This window comes from Nerophis lumbriciformis, linkage group LG01, assembly GCF_033978685.3.
Source record: "Nerophis lumbriciformis linkage group LG01, RoL_Nlum_v2.1, whole genome shotgun sequence".
NCBI classification, from domain to species: Eukaryota; Metazoa; Chordata; class Actinopteri; order Syngnathiformes; family Syngnathidae; genus Nerophis; species Nerophis lumbriciformis.
The window spans coordinates 13,931,670-13,953,788 of NC_084548.2; the positions used below are offsets into that span (position 1 = coordinate 13,931,670).

At 39.4% G+C, this 22,119-nt stretch overlaps 1 protein-coding gene across 5 annotated transcripts in view; it reads right to left on the reverse strand.

Annotated features, from left to right (window-relative positions):
• The window catches only part of espn (espin), a 101,761-nt gene that overhangs the window by 65,340 nt on the left and 14,302 nt on the right, over positions 1–22,119 (reverse strand). For all 5 annotated transcript variants that reach the window (XM_072912863.1, XM_072912868.1, XM_061975626.1 and 2 more), the window contains exon 2: positions 18,106–18,299. In XM_072912863.1, the coding sequence (XP_072768964.1) occupies positions 18,106–18,299 (194 nt within the window). The remainder of the gene's footprint in view (positions 1–18,105; positions 18,300–22,119) is intronic.

The window sequence follows — 22,119 nt, forward strand, 5'->3', positions numbered from 1 at the left end:
AATGATGAAATCTTAACATTGCAACACATGCCAATACGGCCGGGTTAGCTTACTAAAGTGCAATTTTAAATTTCGCGCGGAATATCCTGCTGAAAACATCTCGGTATGATGACGCCGGCGCGTGACGTCACGGATTGTAGAGGACATTTTGGGACAGCATGGTGGCCAGCTATTAAGTCGTCTGTTTTCATCGCAAAATTCCACAGTATTCTGGACATCTGTGTTGGTGAATCTTTTGCAATATGTTCAATGAACAATGGAGACAGCAAAGAAGAAAGCTGTAGGTGGGAAGCGGTGTATTGCGGCAGGTGTTGTGCCGGATAACACAGCCGGTGTTTCATTGTTTACATTCCCGAAAGATGACAGTCAAGCTTTACCATTGGCCTGTGGAGAACTGGGACAACAGAGACTCTTACCAGGAGGACTTTGAGTTGGATACGTAGACGCGGTACCGTGAGTACGCATGCAGCTGCGGCTTCCAAACATTTGATTGCTTGCCCGTACGTGCGTGCCGCTATATGCATGTCACGTACGTAACTTTGGGGAAATATATGTGTTGTATGAACTTTGGGGAGGTGAACGGTACTTTGGGCTGTGGGATTGAGTGTGTTGTGCAGGTGTTTGAGTTGTATTGGCGGGTTATATGGACAGGAAGGGGGAGGTGTTTGTTATGCGGGATTAATTTGTGGCATATTAAATATAAGCCTGGTTGTGTTGTGGCTAATAGAGTATATATATGTCTTGTGTTTATTTACTGTTTTAGTCATTCCCAGCTGAATATCAGGTCCCACCCGCCTCTCACAGCATCTTCCCTATCTGAATCGCTCCCACTGCCCTCTAGTCCTTCACTCTCACTTTCCTCATCCACGAATCTTTCATCCTCGCTCAAATTAATGGGGAAATCGTCGCTTTCTCGGTCCGAATCGCTCTCGCTGCTGGTGGCCATGATTGTAAACAATGTGCGGATGTGAGGAGCTCCACAACCTGTGACGTCACGCTACTCGTCTGCTACTTCCGGTACAGGCAAGGCTTTTTTATCAGCGACCAAAAGTTGCGAACTTTATCGTCGATGTTCTCTACTAAATCCTTTCAGCAAAAATATGGCAATATCGTGAAATGATCAAGTATGACACATAGAATGGACCTACTATCCCCGTTTAAATAAGAAAATCTTATTTAAAAAATAAGGCCTTTAAAAAAGTTGTTGGTTTGAATGTGAGACTCTGGTTCCTGGAGAAGGATGTGCGTAATTCAATATGTACAGTCAAATAAAGCAATAACATTTGCAAACCGTAAAACATTTTTTGTGAAATCCTACTAATAAACCAACAATCGACAGCAGATTTGTTGAAGTGGGGATGTTGTACCCTGGGCTTTAGTAAAGTAAAAAAAAAAAAAAGTCTGCCATTTAAGTTATGTAAGTTGTACAAAAATGTGAATATAAATGTGCCATTAAAGTGCAATAATTAGGTTGCTTAAATCAAATTAAGAATGTCTAAGACTGCCTACACCCCCTTATCAAAAAAACAAAATGGTTCTTTCCACCTGGATAGCGGCAAACCTTTGGACACTTCACTCAACACGGATGTCATAACCTCACCTTTAAGCATTCACACAAAGTACCAACATTTTGGAAGAAGTAGGAGGTGATAGAAGAAAGTATGATAAATCTATCTGTGGCAGATAAGGAGGAAGTTATGTAAAAGATTCACTTTTGCTTCTCCTTGCACATAACTGTGATGCGTTCAAGGACCCTCAATTACAGTTAGAAACACAGTTTTAAAGGCAGGGGGAAGCTTACCCTCCAATAGATGCACTAATAATAATGTAATCGTATTTACAATGATGTATTGTTAATTACTGATGATCATATGTCATACTTGCCAACCTTGAGACCTCCGATTTCGGGAGGTGGTGTGTGGGGAGTGGCGGGGGGGCGTGGTTAAGAGGGGAGGAGTATATTTACAGCTAGAATTCACCAAGTCAAGTATTTTATATATATATATATATATATATATATATATATGTCTTAATAAGGTTATCCAAAAAATAGTGCTCGATACCGTAGTAGAGCGCAATATATGTATGTGTGGGAAAAAAAATCACAAGACTATTTCATCTCTACAGGCCTGTTTCATGAGGGGGGGTACCCTCAATCATCAGGAGATTTTAATGGGAGCATTCGCATACCATGGTTTATATAGGGCACAGAGTGGGTGGGTACAGGCTGGCGTAGGGGCGTGGTGATTGGCTCATGTGTTACCTAGGAGGTGTTTCCGTCTATGGCGGCATGCTGTTACAATTTCGCTGCGCTTGTTGAGGGATGACAGGTCTGGACGGTAAATAATAAACAGTTTCTCTTTCAAGCATAGGTTGCATCTTTTATTACCACTATTGTAAGGTGTGCTGGATGCAAGAATTTGCCATGTTATTGAATATTCAACATTATTGTCTTTGAGGTCCCAAATGTGTTTGCTGAGTTCTGTGGTATTTCGCAGGTTTTTGTTCCTGAAAGAAGCCTTGTGATTGTTCCATCTGGTTTTGAATTCTCCCTCGGTTAATCCTACATATGTGTCGGATGTGTTAATGTCCTTGCGTATTACCTTAGATTGGTAGACAACTGATGTTTGTAAGCACCCCCCGTTGAGAGGGCAATCAGGTTTCTTTCGGCAGTTACAGCCTTTGTTGGTTTTGGAGTCGCTCTGTCTGGGGGCCGACGGCTCATTTGCAATTGTTTTGTTGTGGTTTGAGATGATTTGTCGTATATTGTTCATGCAGCTGTAGCTCAATTTAATGTTGTTCTTGTTAAATACTTTTCTTAGGGTGTTGTCTTTGGGAAAGTGTTTGTCAATCAGATTGAGGAATTTGTGTCCAATGTTAGTTGAGACGTTTTTGCTGTATGGGGGGTTGTACCAGATGATGTCGTTTCGTTTTCTGTTCTTTTTTGGCTGGTTTCCTGGCGTGGGTTCATAGGTGAGGGTGAAATTGTATCCGCTTTCATCAAGGGCTTTTTGGTACGGGGGGGTTGCTTGGGGTTGCATATGCCAAATTTTCAAAGAGAACGGCCTACGGATCACGATTGAAGCCAACAAGCAAACCGTCAACTTCCTTGACGTCACTTTCAACCTGAGAAATAACAGCTACCAACCATTCACGAAACCCAACACAACACTCCAATACGTGCACCATGACAGCAACCACCCACCCACCACCACGAAAAGAATACCTACCGGAATCAATAAAAGGCTATCGATGCTGTCATCTAGCAAAGCTGAATTTGACCAAGCAACCCCCCCGTACCAAAAAGCCCTTGATGAAAGCGGATACAATTTCACCCTCACCTATGAACCCACGCCAGGAAACCAGCCAAAAAAGAACAGAAAACGAAACGACATCATCTGGTACAACCCCCCATACAGCAAAAACGTCTCAACTAACATTGGACACAAATTCCTTAATCTGATTGACAAACACTCTCCCAAAGACAACACCCTAAGAAAAGTATTTAACAAGAACAACATTAAATTGAGCTACAGCTGCATGAACAATATACGACAAATCATCTCAAACCACAACAAAACAATTGCAAATGAGCCGTCGGCCCCCAGACAGAGCGACTCCAAAACCAACAAAGGCTGTAACTGCCGAAAGAAACCTGATTGCCCTCTCAACGGGGGGTGCTTACAAACATCAGTTGTCTACCAATCTAAGGTAATACGCAAGGACATTAACACATCCGACACATATGTAGGATTAACCGAGGGAGAATTCAAAACCAGATGGAACAATCACAAGGCTTCTTTCAGGAACAAAAACCTGCGAAATACCACAGAACTCAGCAAACACATTTGGGACCTCAAAGACAATAATGTTGAATATTCAATAACATGGCAAATTCTTGCATCCAGCACACCTTACAATAGTGGTAATAAAAGATGCAACCTATGCTTGAAAGAGAAACTGTTTATTATTTACCGTCCAGACCTGTCATCCCTCAACAAGCGCAGCGAAATTGTAACAGCATGCCGCCATAGACGGAAACACCTCCTAGGCAACACATGAGCCAATCACCACGCCCCTACGCCAGCCTGTACCCACCCACTCTGTGCCCTATATAAACCATGGTATGCGAATGCTCCCATTAAAATCTCCTGATGATTGAGGGTACCCCCCCTCATGAAACAGGCCTGTAGAGATGAAATAGTCTTGTGACTTTTTTTCCCACACATATATATATATATATATATATATATATATATATATATATATATATATATAAGAAATACTTGATGTTCAGTGAATTCTAGCTATATATATATATATATATATATATATATATATATATATATATATATATATATATATATATATATATATATGAATAAGAGAAATACTTGAATTTCAGTGTTCATTTATTTACACATATACACACACATGATACTAATCTACTCATTGTTGAGTTAAGGGTTGAATTGTCCATCCTTGTTTTATTCTCTGTCACTATTTTTCTAACCATGCTGAACACCCTCTTTGATGATGCATTCTGCTTTGTCTCCTTGTTGTGTGCACAGTTGTGCACTGCACTCTCTAAAAGCCCTAGATGTTATTGTCACATGTGCATGTACAGTAGATGGCAGTATTGTCACAACATTGCTGTTTACGGCAGACAAACTGCTTTACGGTAGACGAAAACGTGACTGCTGTTGTGTGTTGTTGCCGCGCTGGGAGGACGTTAATGAAACTGCCTAACAATAAACCCACATAAGAAACCAAGAACTCGCCCTCGATCATTCTACAGTTATAAAGGCATTGGGCAGGCACACTGTTTATATTGTGGGAAAGCGGACGTGAAAACAGGCTGTCGACACGTCACTCAGGTCCGTCTGAATTTCGGGAGATTTTCGGGAGAAAATTTGTCCCGGGAGGTTTTCGGGAGAGGCGCTGAATTTCGGGAGTCTCCCGGAAAATCCGGGAGGGTTGGCAAGTATGATTACAATCCCCAAAGAGGGCACTTTAAATTAAAGATTACTTCTATGTGTAGAAATCTTTATTTATAATTGAATCACTTGTTTATTTTTCAACAAGTTTTTAGTTATTTTTATATCTTTTTTCCCAAATAGTTCAAGAAAGACCACTACAAATGAGCAATATTTTGCACTGTTATACAATTTAATAAATCAGAAACTGATGACATAGTGCTGTATTTTACTTCTTTATCTCTTTTTTTTCAACCAAAAATGCTTTGCTCTGATTAGGGGGTACTTGAATTAAAAAAAATGTTCACAGGGGGTACATCACTGAAAAAAGGTTCAGAACCACTGCTTTAGAAGACCCTGGTCTGAAGACCGGAGGCAGCGCCCTGAGGAGTTGGGGCATAGCAAGTCAGTGATGTACTGCAACGCACGGAATGTCAGGACTAAAATCTTAAACTCAATGCGGAATTTAACTGGAAGCCAATGAAGACTGGATGAAACGGGGATGATAATGGGCTGTTCTGGGAGCACCGGGCAAAAGTCTGGCAGCTGCATTTTGTCTGAAGTCTCTTTAGCGTTTAAAAAGTCAAAAACCTAATTAAAGTTTTTACACGTGTTGTAAAAAGCTGGTTTCAACCAAATCCATACTTGCCAACCTTGAGACCTCCGATTTCGGGAGATGGTGGGGGTGGGGGGGAGGTGTGGTCCCGGGGGTGTGTGGTTGGGGGCGTGGTTAAGAGGGGAGGAGTATATTTACAGCTAGAATTCACCAAGTCAAGTATTTCATATATATATATCAAGTATTTCATATATATATATACATATATATATAAGAAATACTTGACTTTCAGTGAATTCCAGCTATATATATATATATATATATATATATATATATATATATATATATATATATATATATATATATATATATATATATTATTATATATATTTTATTATATATATTTTATTATATATATATATATATATATTTTATTATATATGTATATAAATAAGAATAATATTTGAATTTCAGTGTTCATTTATTTACGCTTATACACACACATAACACTCATCTACTCATTGTAGAGTTAAGGGTTGAATTGTCCATCCTTGTTCTATTCTCTGTCACTATTTTTCTAACCATGCTGAACACCCTCTCTGATGATGCATTCTGCTTCGTCTCCTTGTTGTGTGCGCAGTTGTGCACTGCACTCTCTAAAAGCCCGAGATGTTATTGTCACATATCCATGTACAGTAGATGGCAGTATTGTCCTGTTTAAGAGTGTCACAACATTGCTGTTTACGGCAGACGAACTGCTTTACGGATGTGAAAACAGGCTGTCGACACGTCACTCAGGTCCGCATGAATTTCGGGAGATTTTCGGGAGAAAATTTGTCCCGGGAGGTTTTCGGGAGAGGCGCTGAATTTCGGGAGTCTCCCGGAAAATCCGGGAGGGTTGGCAAGTATGACCAAATCCAACCAATATGTAGTTTTTCAGTGCATGTATACATATCGAGCGTGTGTTTATGACGATGTTGACTTTAAAGTGAAAGTGGTCCTGTAGGAATCTTGTGGGTCAGGGGCCCAGAATTTGGTGCTGGTCGACAGTTAACATTACCTCTTGCTTTCAAGTTTGGCAGCGGTTACAAATTACATTTTCTTTAATGCACTAAAAAAAATCACAGGTTGAAACAATTCAGGTGCTCAAAGCAGACATCATTTTTCATTACTACGTAACTGTTTAAAAAACTTGACATGTCTAAAAGGTCAACAGGAGTCCTTGGGTGGTAATGTTTTAGTGTTTTTTTTATGTCAATTGGACTTAGGACATAAAATTTATGTCTGACCAGCTGCAAATTAAACCGTTTTTGTTTATGTACGCTACGCTCTATTAGCTTGCTGCACCGATTTGTTTTCTGTCATTAGAGTGCCAGGTACTAAACTGATGATGTAACACAAGGATCATGTTATCCTCGCGATTTCTCAACTAGAACAAAAAGCGGCCAGCCATCCAATTACCTCTTAAAACTCACAGCTACAAATTTGCCTCTTGTAATAAATCCCGAGACAAGAATGCTTATCTCCTCGCTGCAAAGTTCCATGGTAAACAATGCCAGCGGCCAAGAGAAGCCTCGGCTATTCAAACGTATTTGTTTTCCTCATTATCTTATCGCGGGTTGGCGCTACAGTGTGTCGCTGTGGAGATGGTGGCAAACAGTAAGAGTGGGAGGGGCCGGGGGGGAGAGGAGAGAATGGGGCCCGGCTATCAGGGAGCTACCGTGTCCATGGGGCTCATTAAATTTTCAACAACTATGCACCTGCCTTGGGTGCCTTTTACTAAATATTGGAGCAGTTTATTGAAATGATGAAATGTACAAAGTGGTTTCATTTGAATACATTATTTTACGAGTTTAGTTTTGCAAATGTTTTAAATTTATCACGTGTCATATTGTAGTTGGTCATGAACATGCAGATCTCCATGCTTTATGTCCTGATATTGTGATTAGTGTTTATCGCGTTCATAATTGCTATACCGTATTTTTCGGACTATAAGTCGTAGTTTTTTTCATAGTTTGGCCTGGCTCCAGTGCGACTTATATATGTTTTTTTCCTTCTTTATTATGCATTTTCAGCAGGTGCGACTTATACTCCACTGCGACTTATACTCCGAAAAATACGGTAAATGCATTAATAGACCTCTCTGTCTTAAGTACTCTAATGCAGTGTTTTTCAACCTTTTTTGAGCCAAGGCACATTTTCCAATAATGGCTTTTTCCCGATATCCCGATATTGTCCAACTCTTTAATTACCGATACTTACCGATAATTACTCTCTCTCTCTCTCTCTCTCTCTCTGCCCACTACTTGCTGTCCATATCCTACCAAGTCAGACCTACACTGTTCCAATATCCATTTCTCTGTTCTCAATTGTTGATGACTGATGATAACAACCAAACCTAACCCCCCCCTCCTCCACACCCCGGATTGTAAATAATGTAAATAATTCAATGTGATGATCTTGTGTGATGACTGTATTATGATGATAGTATATATCTGATAGTATATATCTGTATCATGAATCTGTATCAGTGGACCCCGACTTAAACAAGTTGAAAAACTTATTCGGGTGTTACCATTTAGTGGTCAATTGTACGGAATATGTACTTCACTGTGCAACCTACTAATAAAAGTCTCAATCAATCAATCAATCAACCGATACCGATATCAACCGATATATACAGTCGTGGAATCAACACATTATTATGCCTAATTTGGACAACCAGGTATGGTGAAGATAAGGTACTTTTAAAAAAATTTAATAAAATAAGATACATAAATTAAAAACATTTTCTTGAATAAAAAAGAAAGTAAAACAATATAAAAACAGTTACATTGAAACTAGTAATTAATGAAAATGAGTAAAATTAACTGTTAAAGGTTAGTACTATTAGTGGACCAGCAGCACGCACAATCATGTGTGCTTACGGACTGTATCCCTTGCAGACTGTATTGATATATATTGATATATAATGTAGGAACCAGAATATTAATAACCGAAAGAAACAACCCTTTTGTGTGAATGAGTGTGAATGAGTGTAAATGGGGGAGGAAGGTTTTTTGGGTTGGTGCACTAATTGTAAGTGTATCTTGTGTTTTTTATGTTGATTTAAAGGGGAACATTATCACCAGACCTATGTAAGCGTCAATATATACCTTGATGTTGCAGAAAAAAGACCATATATTTTTTTAACCGATTTCCGAACTCTAAATGGTTGAATGTTGGCGAATTAAACGCCTTTCTATTATTCGCTCTCGGAGCGATGACGTCACATTGTGACGTCACATCGGGAAGCAATCCGCCATTTTCTCAAACACCGAGTCAAATCAGCTCTGTTATTTTCCGTTTTTTCGACTGTTTTCCGTACCTTGGAGACATCATGCCTCGTCGGTGTGTTGTCGGAGGGTGTAACAACACGAACAGGGATGGATTCAAGTTGCACCAGTGGCCCAAAGATGCGAAAGTGGCAAGAAATTGGACGTTTGTTCCGCACACTTTACCGACGAAAGCTATGCTACGACAGAGATGGCAAGAATGTGTGGATATCCTGCGACACTCAAAGCAGATGCATTTCCAACTGGACTGGACGGATCAGCTTTCAGGAAAAGAGAGCGGATGAGGGTATGTCTACAGAATATATTAATTGATGAAAACTGGGCTGTCTGCACTCTCAAAGTGCATGTTGTTGCCAAATGTATTTCATATGCTGTAAACCTAGTTCATAGTTGTTAGTTTCCTTTAATGCCAAACAAAAACATACCAATCGTTGGTTAGAAGGCGATCGCCGAATTCGTCCTCGCTTTCTCCCGTGTCGCTGGCTGCCGTGTCGTTTTCGTCGGTTTCGCTTGCATACGGTTCAAACCGATATGGCTCAATAGCTTCAGTTTCTTCTTCAATTTCGTTTTCGCTACCTGCCTCCACACTACAACCATCCGTTTCAATACATGCGTAATCTGTTGAATCGCTTAAGCCGCTGAAATCCGAGTCTGAATCCGAGCTAATGTCGCTATATCTTGCTGTTCTATGCGCCATGTTTGTTTGTGTTGGCATCACTATGTGACGTCACAGGAAAATGGACGGGTGTATATAACGATGGTTAAAATCAGGCACTTTGAAGCTTTTTTTAGGGATATTGCGTGATGGGTAAAATTTTGAAAAAAACTTCGAAAAATAAAATAAGCCACTGGGAACTGATTTTTAATGGTTTTAACCCTTCTGAAATTGTGATAATGTTCCCCTTTAATAAAAAAAACAACAAAAAAAACGATACCGATAATAAAAAAAACGATACCGATCATTTTCAATATTACATTTTAACGCATTTCTTATTTTGTTCATTGAAAAAATGCGGAGCCACACCACCAGCAGAAAACATTCAAAATGAAACTCAGCAGCCGATATTGACAGTAAAAAGTTGTTCTAGGAAGTGTTGGATATGAACTAAAATCATAACTAAACATGCATCACTATAGCTCTTGTCTCTAAGTACTGTCACGACCTGTCACATCACACCTTGACTTATTTGGAGTTTTTTGGTGTCTTCCTCTGTGTAGTGTTTTAGTTCTTGTCTTTCGGTGGTTTTTCCTGTTTTGTTGGTATTTTCCTGTAGCAGTTTAATTTCTTCCCTGAGCGCTATTCCCCACACCTGCTTTGTTTTGACAATCAAGAATATTTAAGTTGTTGCTGTCCTTCTTTGTGGGCACCTTGTTGATTGTCATGTCATGTTCGGATGTACTTTGTGGACGCCTTCTCTGCTCCACACGCTGAAAGTCTTTGCTGTCGTCCAGCATTCCGTTTTTGTTTACTTTGTAGCCAGTTCAGTTTTAGTTTCATTCTGCATAGCCATCCCTAAGATTCACTGCCTTTTCTTAGCGGCACTCGCCTTCTGTTTGTTTTTGGTTTAAGCATTAGATACCTTTTGACCTGCACGCTGCCTCCCGCTGTCGCCTGCATATTGTCGTCACGACAAAGCAATTAGCTACCTGCTGCCACCTACTAATATGAAAGAGTATTACATGGTTACTCTGCCAAGCTCTAGACAGCACCGACACTCAACAATGGCACATTATTTGCGGATTATAATTACTGGTTAAATATTTTTAACCCAATTAGGTGAAATGACATAATCTCCCACGGCACACCAGACTGTATCTCACGGCACACCAGTGTGCCACGGCACAGAGGTTGAAAAACTCTGCTCTAATGCACAAGCTTTTTTAACAACAGCCTTAATACAAGAGCTTTGTTTATTCCAGGTCTTCCCTTTTTTTTGCCAAAACAAGAATGCTCAGATGTTTCTGCTGTAAGCTGTCTGAGTGTTTGTCGCGACTCCAACACCGTTGAATTGCAAATGGTTACATTGGTTTGTGCCGTTTCCGTGGTTGGAACGCTCTCTTTGTTGAGTTTGGTCTATCTGTCCACTATGGCCGTTCCAATGTGGTGCTCGTGTCCCCATGGCAATCATTCAGTCTACTTATGCAAGTGTTATCTTTGCAAACCATAGGTTGGCTGACTCTGCATTGATTAGGGACAATAAGTGGTTATCCCACAGTGCATCCTAATGTACAAACCCCGTTTCCATATGAGTTGGGAAATTGTGTTAGATATAAATATAAACGGAATACAATGATTTGTAAATCATTTTCAACCCATATTCAGTTGAATATGCTACAAAGACAACAACATATTTGATGTTCAAACTGATAAACATTTTTTTTTTGCAAATAATCATAACTTTAGAATTTGATGCCAGCAACACGTGACAAAGAAGTTGGGAAAGGTGGCAATAAATACTGATAAAGTTGAGGAATGCTCATCAAACACTTATTTGGAACATCCCACAGGTGAACAGGCAAATTGGGAACAGGTGGGTGCCATGATTGGGTATAAAAGTAGATTCCATGAAATGCTCAGTCATTCACAAACAAGGATGGGGCGAGGGTCACCACTTTGTCAACAAATGCGTGACCAAATTGTTGGAACAGTTTAAGAAAAACCTTTCTCAACCAGCTATTGCAAGGAATTTAGGGATTTCACCATCTACGGTCCGTAATATCATCAAAAGGTTCAGAGAATCTGGAGGAATCACTGCACGTAAGCAGCTAAGCCTGTGACCTTCGATCCCTCAGGCTGTACTACATCAACAAGCGACATCAGTGTGTAAAGGATATCACCACATGGGCTCAGGAACACTTCAGAAACCCACTGACAGTACCTACAGTTGGTCGCTACATCTGTAAGTGCAAGTTAAAACTCTCCTATGCAAGGCAAAAACCGTTTATCAACAACACCCAGAAACGCCGTCGGCTTCGCTGGGCCTGAGCTTATCTAAGATGGACTGATACAAAGTGGAAAAGTGTTCTGTGGTCTGACGAGTCCACATTTCAAATTGTTTTTGGAAACTGTGGACGTCGTGTCCTCCGGACCAAAGAGGAAAAGAACCATCCGGATTGTTATAGGCGCAAAGTTGAAAAGCCAGCATCTGTGATGGTATGGGGGTGTATTAGTGCCCAAGACATGGGTAACTTACACATCTGTGAAGGCGCCATTAATGATGAAAGGTACATACAGGTTTTGGAGCAACATATTTACTTTTTACTTTTTAAATTCGATCTCAATTCTGTACACTGCTGCTGGAATTTTAATTTTCCTGAGGGAAATCTCCTGAAGGAATCAATAAAGTACTATCTATCTATCTATCTATCTATCTATCTATCTATCTATCTATCTATCTATCTATGTTGCCATCAAAGCAACGTTACCATGGACGCCCCTGTTTATTTCAGCAAGACAATGCCAAGCCACGTGTTACATCAACGTGGCTTCATAGTAAAACAGTGCGGGTACTAGACTGGTCTGCCTGTAGTCCAGACCTGTCTCCCATTGAAAATGTGCGGTGCATTATGAAGCCTATAATACCACAACGGAGACCCCGGACTGTTGAACAACTTAAGCTGTACATCAAGCAAGAATGGGAAATAATTCCACCTGAGAAGCTTAAATGTGTCTCCTCAGTTCCCAAACATTTACTGAGTGTTGTTAAAAGGAAAGGCCATGTAACACAGTGGTGAACTTGCCCTTTCCCAACTACTTTGGCACGTGTTGCAGCCATGAAATTCTAAGTTAATTATTATTTGCAAAAAAAAAAAAAAATTTATGAGTTTGAACATCAAATATCTTGTCTTTTTAGTGCATTCAATTGAATATGGGTTGAAAAGGATTTGCAAATGGTTATTGACTCCAACCCAGAATATTACACTGCCCATACCTATGCTCCTTCAAAGGCTGTGCTACTGGCTGCAAAGCATTGCACTTTCAAATACAACAATGAGTAGAGGAGTGTTATGTGTGTATATGTGTAAATAAATTAACACTGAAATTCAAGTATTTATTTTATTTATATGTGTATATATATATATATATATATATAATAAAATACATATATATATATATATATATATATATATATATATATATATATATATATAGCTAGAATTCACTGAAAGTCAAGTATTTATTTAATTTAAATATATATAAATATATATATAAGAAATACTTGAATTTCAGTGAATTCTAGCTATAAACATACTCCTCTAGCTATAAATATACTCCTCCCCCCTTAACCCTGACCCCGCCCACCTCAACAGGCCACTATAGTAAAGAAAAAGAGTTGGTTCTTTATTCAAATCCCTAAGAACGAATCCCGTCCCACAGGAAATGCCCTGTGGCACCTCCCAGGAAATGACGTAGGTCAGTCATTAGGCGGCAGATACAGAAGCAGCAACAACAATGGACCGGAAAAAACGCCTCAAAGCATGGCTTCATTTTACAAAAAAATACGACGTCACACTTGCTTCACGTTGCTGGGAACCTTTCTCTCATTAAAAGCTGCCAGTTTCATCTTAAATTGTGTGTAAGGCTGTCTGCGGGTATATTTCCAATACATTAAAGTACGTCCACAGCGTGAACACGCTGCCTCCGCTCCAGACAACCCTTACGTCATCACATCGGTTTCGGGAGCACTGTTCCGGTGATTAATGTACATCTTTTTCCAGACAAATTTACGGTGCCCCATTAGTCAATAATACGCAAATAATAAACTATATATAGCCATTCATACTGTAACTGTGTTAATGTGTATGGTAGTGTGTTATGATGTTCATTTTTCCAATGTTCTGTGAACACACCGTGTCAGCGGAGAATGAACAAGTGTTGGGTCTAGAAGTGAAGCACGGAGGCAGACGTGTGTGCACAAAGGAAATACTTGTTGGAATTGGGCCCAATGTTACCATAAAATTAGCAATAAAAGATAAAAAGTAAGTCAGACTTTGTTTGTTTTCTTCTGGACGCTACAAGACATATTACTTTATTTTGTCAGGTGTGGTGGCTAACATTAAGGAGAAACTTTAAATGTAGTTCAACCGGATGTATAGTGTAGCGCTTTTATTTTAAAGCCAGAAAAGTGTATGATGGTGAAAGTGTCTTGACATGTTTTAATGTCGGAATCGACTTTTTGCAATAAAAAAAAAAAAATCTCCTTTTGACATCCTGCCGACCGTTTTTCATTTCTGTTGAGCTTTTATGCCGTCTTACTTACTAAATCAGTCACAGTAACAATCTAAATGTTATGTTATCACTGCACTTTAATCGTAATCTGAACACGGAAGTGAAGCACCACCCACCTCTGAACGATGCGTGCAGCAGGCGTTTGCTGCAGGTATGTCGCCTCTTCTCACGGCGAAAAATAGTCAGAACATAAGTGCCCTAAAATAAAAGAGCTGGTCGGATCTCTCGTTGAGGTAGCTCGCTGCAGTTTAGAACTGTTTGCATTACTTAATAAAACGATTATCCGTTATTGACGTTTACTAATCGATTCTATATTCGTCCATGTCTGAATTGCGATTAATCTAAAAATCTATTATTTCCCCCACCTTTAATATACATATTTTTTTTATATATAATTATTATTTTTTTAACCCAATGTGACCCCCAAGTCAAAAAGTTTGGGGACCTTTGATATAACGTATATTGTTATATCGCACAGCACTACTCTAGAGTATATTCAAGTTTCTTATTGTCCTGTGAGTAGATATGTTCAAATTATTGCCGTAATGTAAAACTTGTACATGAAAATAATTCTCGAGAAGTTACATAACCAGCTCATGAAAGTTGCAACTTTTTTCTACAGAAATAAATCGCTAAGAGGTTTTTTACAACGGGATTTAAGTATTTAGATTGCAACACTGGTGTTCCCAAAGCAAAGTTCAGCTAAACTCCTGGCCAGTGCCAGACAATAAAGGACATTAGACACTTTGAGCCCCAAAGCTTATTCATTCTGGTGTTTTTACAACAGCCCTGACTTGTTTACTAAGCACTGCAGTAGAATCAACTTGGACAAAAGGAATGTAACAGCTTCCTACAGTACTCCTGCATCCATGCAAAGCAAATATAACTCATTTACTAAGTTTCTTATCTGTAGGCGTAACCAATGATCTCAGAAGTCAGGAGTGTTTATATGCTGCCAATTAGGTGTATTATATACTATGTGCTACTGTACTCCATCTTAAATATTACTCTTTATTGGAGCCGGCAGTGGACTCGAACCCCTGATTTGCAATGCATCACACAAGCTGGCCTATTACATGAGATCACAGCATACCTAACAACTACTACCTTATTTGAGTTTGTTCTTCTGCTTATTTTTTCCAAGGCCTATTCCAAAAGTGTATAACTGTGTATGACCTAGCGTACCTCTCAATAGTCTCATATCGTCAAGCTTTTTAAGGTTAATATGCACATTTAGATTTTTGGGAGGGGGGGGTTTGTGCAACACTCTAGAACATAATAACAAACGATGTCACGTGAAAGCTGAAAGACTGCAATGTCAAAAACAACTTATCCAAAAACCCCAAACCAGTGAAGTTGGCACGTTGTGTAAATCATGAATAAAAACAAAATACAATGCTTTGCACATCCTTTTCAACCTATATTCAATTGAATAGACTGCAAAGACAAGATACTTAACGTTCGAACTGGAAAACCTTGTTATTTTTTGCAAATATTAGCTCATTTGGAATTTGATGCCTGCAACTTTTTTCAAAAAAGCTGGCACCAGTGGCATAAAAGACTGAGAAAGTTGAGGAATGCTCATCAAACACTTATTTGGAACATCCCACAGGTGAACAGGCTAATTGGGAACAGGTGGGTGCCATGATTGGGTATAAAAGCAGCTTCCATGAAATGCTCAGTCATTCACAAACAAGGACGGGGCGAGGGTCACCACTTTGTCAACAAATGCGTGAGCAAATTGTCAAACAGTTTAAGAAGAACATTTCTCAGCGAGCTATTGCAAGGAATTTAGGGATTTCACCATCTACTGTCCGTAATATCATCAAAAGGCTCAGAGAATCTGTAAAAATCACTGCACGTGGATATTACGGACCTTCGATCCCTCAGGCGGTACTGCATCAAAAACCGACATAAGTGTGTAAAGGATATCACCACTTGGGCTCAGGAACACTTCAGAAAACTGCTGTCAGTAACTACAGTTCGTCGCTACATCTGTAAGTGTAAGTTAAAACTCTACTATGCAAAGCGAAAGCCACTTATCAACAACACCCAGAAACGCAAAACGAAAAAAATAAAATTTATGAGTTTGAACAACACAAATATCTTGTCTTTGTAGTGCATTCAATTGAATATGGGTTGAAAATGATTTGCAAATCATTGTATTCCGTTTATATTTACATCCAACACAATTTCCCAACTCATATGGAAACGGGGTTTGTAGTTTTGTCAATTTGTTCTGGCCCAAAATAAATTGGCCCTTTGAAACATATCTTTGTCTTTGTGTGTTGTATGTCGACCACATTGCTTAGCAGAGTTCAGTGATGCAAATGCATGTCATGTTGATCAACAGATTGTATTATTCTCCAGTGCAATAACAGTACAGAAATGAAGGCTAAAAGGGCATTAATGGGAGCCTTATTTTTTTTTAAAGATTAACTAAATAGTTACTTTTCACAGTAACGCATTACTTTTTGGTGTAAGTAACTGAGTTAGTAACTGAGTTTGAAATAAAGTAACGAGTAACTGTAACTAGGTACTGGTTTTCAGTAACTAACCCAACACTGATTAGCATATACTCTGCATATTCATGAAGACAGACGCTCTAAATCAGGGGTGCTCACACTTTTTCTGCAGGCGAGCTACTTTTCAATTGATCAAGTCGTGGGGATCTACCTCATTCATATATATAATTTACATTTACTTATTTATGAAATATATGTTTTTGTTAACAAGTTAAAGGTGTTTAATGATAATGCAAGCATGTTTAACACATATAGTTAATATTGTTAAAAAAATTAAAGGTGTTTAATGATAATACAAGAATGTTTAATACATATAGATAATATTGTTAACAACTTAAAGGTGTTTAAAGATAATACAAGCATGTTTAACACATATAGTTAATATCGTTAATAAGTTAAAGGTGTTTAAAGATAATACAAGCATGTTTAACACATATAGATTCCTTTCTTTCATGAAGACAAGAATATAAGTTGGTGTATTACCTGATTCTGATGACTTGCATTGATTGGAATCAGACAGTGGTGCTGATAATGTCCGCATTTTCGAATGGAGGAGAAAAAAAGTCCTCCTTTCTGTCCAATACCACATGAAAGTGGTTAGTTTTTGGCATCTTATTTGTCCAGCTTCCGTACTCCTTTGTATACACTTTACAAGAAATACATTGTCGGCAAATTCCGTAGCTTGCTAGCTTGTGCATGCCAGCTTTCTGAGACTCTTATTTTGTTAGCGCAACTGTGCAACTGTGCAGTCGGTCTTTGGAGTTTTGACGACAGGTACGGCGCCAGAGTCTGTTGAAATAAAGTGTTTCTCGCCTTCCAGTCGGTAATTTTATTGAGCTGGCAGCAGCCAGCGTCATCTCAGAAGACCCTTGGGTGCCGTGAATGTCAACCAAGTGACGAAAGTGACGTCATAGTGAAGATTTATGATCGCTCATTTTTAGGACTATTTTTTTAATGCCTGGCTGGTGATCGACTGACACACCCTCCGAGATCGACCGGTAGCTCGCGATCGACGTAATGAGCACCCCTGCTCTAAATGGATTGTGTTCCTATTCTGCTTACCTAAGAGACGCAATCCTCTGCTCACAAGTTTACTACATCAGTCCTATGAACTTTGCACTTGTTTTAGTAAACCAAGCCTTTAGTAGATCATGCACCAAGTGTTAAAAAGTGAAAGATAGTTTGCAAACTTAAATCACTGTTACGTTGCATTAGGTTACAACTGGATAGTTCAACCTTAGATATTTTACTATATTTGGATAAAATCCTATCCAGTGGTTCATGTTTGTTTTAAAGTAAGCAGTGTGTGCTCAACATAAATCCTGCATAAGCTCTGTGAGAAGTGGGGAAAAAAAAGGAAAAGATTCATACGACAAAAGCTTATCCAACATAGAAGTCAGTCTGACCGCTACTGTTTTGAGAAGACAGACAACAGAGCTTAACCCCACCTCCTGCCGAGATAAATCCGTCTTCTTGTTCTTACTTTGAGCTGTGCCCCAGTAGCAGTCGGAGCGAGGACAGGTCTCCCTTGGCAGCAGCGTAGTGAACAGGTAGGGCCCCTGTGTCGGTGGGGGCCCCAGGGTCTGCCTCCCCACTCTTGAGCAGCCAATCTGTGATCTCGTGATGACTGAAGCGGGAGGCAAGGTGTAGAACGGTGGCACCAGAACTGTCCTTGTCCTGGAAACAAAATATACTGGGCTATTTTTGGCCTTTGGGCTGAGTTGTCCATTCAAACCCTCGTAGAGTCTGAAAATCTTAGTAATGTTATTGTTGTCACACCACAGTAATAATAAGTGTAGTCAGAAATAATCTGAAAGGTCAAAGATAACCAAAGCCAAAACAACAAGTTCTTGCAGATACAATGTAGACAAATGCATTTTAAAGTGTTAATGGCGCACATTTCGGTTGAAAATGTAATGTTTATAGTAGGGTTGTACGGTATACCGGTATTAGTATAGTACCGCGATACTAATGAATCATATTCGGTACTATACCGCATCTAAAAAGTACCGGTTCCCCACCCGTCAATTTTGGCTTGATACCTAAAGATAAAGGTGAAGCTGAAACTAGGGATGTCCCGATCCAGGTTTTTGCACTTCCGATCCGATACCGATATTGTTTTTGCACTTCCGAATCCGATACCGATACTGACCGATACCGATACTGACCGATACTGGCCTATCCGAGCCTGTATTGAAGTTTAAAGTTATTTAGCCTACTTAGTTGTCAGAATCATGTTGAAAAGGGTTTTAGTACTCTTGATAACAACTAGCCAGCTGAATTAGGGGAGTTTGAATAATACACAATGGTTGGTAACAAGAAGCTGACCTGTTTATTCAAGGATAAACACAAAATAGACAAAATTATACATGACAAACAGAAATGGCATCATTGAACTAGGGCTGGGCGATAGTCTTTTTTAAATATTGCGATATTTTAAGGCCATGTCACGATACACTATATATATGTGGATATGTTTAGTCCATGTCACGATACACCATATATATGTGGATATTTTGCCTTAGCCTTGAATGAACACTTGATGCATATAATCACAGCAGTATGATGATTCTATGTGTCTACATTAAAACATTCTTCTTCATACTGCATTAATATATGCTACTTTTAAACTTTCATGCAGAGAAGGAAATCACAACTAAAAAAATCACTAATTTTTTCATACGGTGTTGATCTGGAAATGTTTGCCTCGGCATTTTGATGGTGTGGACGTGTGGCACCGAATGGAGATAAGCGTCTCGACAGACGTTACAATATTTGAACAATGATGACGAAAACTGTTTTCTCTGTCGTGTCCGTGTGTCGAAAATTGTTATGCGCTTATTTTTTTATTTGATTTTGTGCGTGGCATAGATTTGCCGTGCGCAATTGCACAGGCGCGCACCTTAGAGGGAGCGTTGCTAGCACGGCTGCGCTAGCATCACAGCTAACGTTAGCCATGCTACCTCTCTGCTCGGGGAGGGCGTATACGTATGTGACGTATGTCGTGACAGTATGTGATGTGTGTAAGAAGGTGCGCTTGCTGTCTGTGAGAGGAAGACACAGGAAAGAGTGAGAAGAGCCTGTCGTGTAATGCCAGCAGCTAAAAGCAACTGCGTGAGAATCCACAGACATGTGGATGTGTTGAAGGTGTGCTGGAAAATGCGGAACGGAAATTAGGGAGCAGCAGAAAAGTGGAATGTATTATTTAGATAGGTGCGTTGGAAAACACGGACCGGAGTTTTTTTAAAAACTGGATCTGGATCGGCATTTTCCCATGCCTTGCCGATACGCATTTTTTGGCAAATATCGGCGGCCGATCCGATCCAAATATCGGATCGGGACATCCCTAGCTGAAACGCCCTCAGGAAGTGGTGTTTTAAGGCATGGCGGTTAATGTCCATCCGCAGTGTTGTAATTACTTCCAAATCACTACTTCTTGTCTGCATGGCGACAAATAGAGTACATTTATTTCAAGCATCATTCCCGTAGGCAGAGGTGGGTAGAGTAGCCAGAAATTGTACTCAAGTAAGAGTACTGTTACTTTAGAGATGTATTACTCAAGTAAAAGTAAGGTGTAGTCACCCAAATATTTACTTGAGTAAAAGTAAAAAGTATGTTGTGAAAAAACTACTCAAATACTGAGTAACTGATGAGTAACCTGTTCGTTTAATGATGAAGGCAACAAATAATGCACAAAAACATAAAAATAGCAATGAGTAAATTCAGAGCCTCTGAACTCTGTAGAACTTGCACCTGGCTCGCTGACAACAAGCTATCCATACACTTGGGTAAAACGGAATCCATCCTATTTGGGTCCCACATCAACCTTAAGAAAGTCAATGACTTCACTATAAAAGTGGGTGACATTGTTATCACCAGGAAAGATGAGGTCACTTACCTAGGTTCCATTCTCGAGGCTAATCTTTCCTGTGATAAAATGGCAACCAAGGTAATCAAAAAGGTCAACCAACGAACGAGATTTCTCTATAGAATCTCCTCTCTGGTCAACAAAAGCACCATGAGAATTCTGGCGGGAACTCTCGTTCAACCCTTTTTTGATTACGCATGCACCTCCTGGTACCCTAGCACCTCCAAAACCCTCAAATCTAAACTCCAAACATCCCAGAACAAGCTAGTCAGATTACTTCTAGACCTCCACCCCAGATCACACCTCACTCCTACCCACTTCTCCAAAGTGGGCTGGCTCAGGGTGGAGGACAGAGTAAAACAACTTGCACTGAGCCTAGTCTATAAAATCCGCTACACCTCCCTGATACCGAAGTACATGTCAAACTACTTCCTTAACGTAAATGACCGCCATAACCACAACACCAGGGGGAGGCTCCACTAACCACGTTAAACCCAGATTCCGAACTAACAAAGGTCTTAACTCATTCTCTTTCTATGCCACATCAATGTGGAATGCGCTCTCAACAGGTATAAAAGAAAGTGCATCTCTATCCTCCTTCAGAACTGCAATAAAAGTTCACCTCCAGGCAGCTACAACCCTAAACTAACACCCTCCCCGGATTGTTAATAATCAAATGTAAACAATCAAATGCAGATACTTTTTCTTATGCCTTCTGATCTCTCTCTCTCTCTCTCTCTCTCTCTCTCTCTCTCTCTCTCTCTCTCTCTCTCTCTCTCTCTCTCTCTCTCTCTACCCACTACTTGCTGTCCATATCCTACCAAGTCAGACCTACACTGTTCCAATATCCATTTCTCTGTTCTCAATTGTTGATGACTGATGATAACAACCAAACCTAACCCCCCCCCCCCCACCCCCCCTCGCCCCCTCCACACCCCGGATTGTAAATAATGTAAATAATTCAATGTGATGATCTTGTGTGATGACTGTATTATGATGATAGTATATATCTGATAGTATATATCTGTATCATGAATCAATTTAAGTGGACCCCAACTTAAACAAGTTGAAAAACTTATTCGGGTGTTACCATTTAGTGGTCAATTGTACGGAATATGTACTTCACTGTGCAACCTACTAATAAAAGTCTCAATCAATCAATCAAAGCCAGGAATATCTCTTAAGCAACTAAAACAATAATATATACAGTATTAAATAATAATACATTAACATTTAAAAAATTAATGCAAATTGAGCCACAATAACTTAACAGCACCATAGGCTCAGTAGGCATTGATTGATTGATTGATTGAAACTTTTATTAGTAGATTGCACATATTCCGTACAATTGACCACTAAATGGTAACACCCCAATAAGTTTTTCAACGTTAATCAATTACTTAATAAATGACCAAGTCGAGGTGATCTACCTCATATATACATATACATACACACACACATATCATATACATATATATATATATATATATATATATATATATATATATATATACAGTATATAATTTATATTTATTTATTTTGCCGTTTTTGTTCACAATTTAAGTGGACCCCAACTTAAACAAGTTGAAAAACTTATTCGGGTGTTACCATTTAGTGGTCAATTGTACG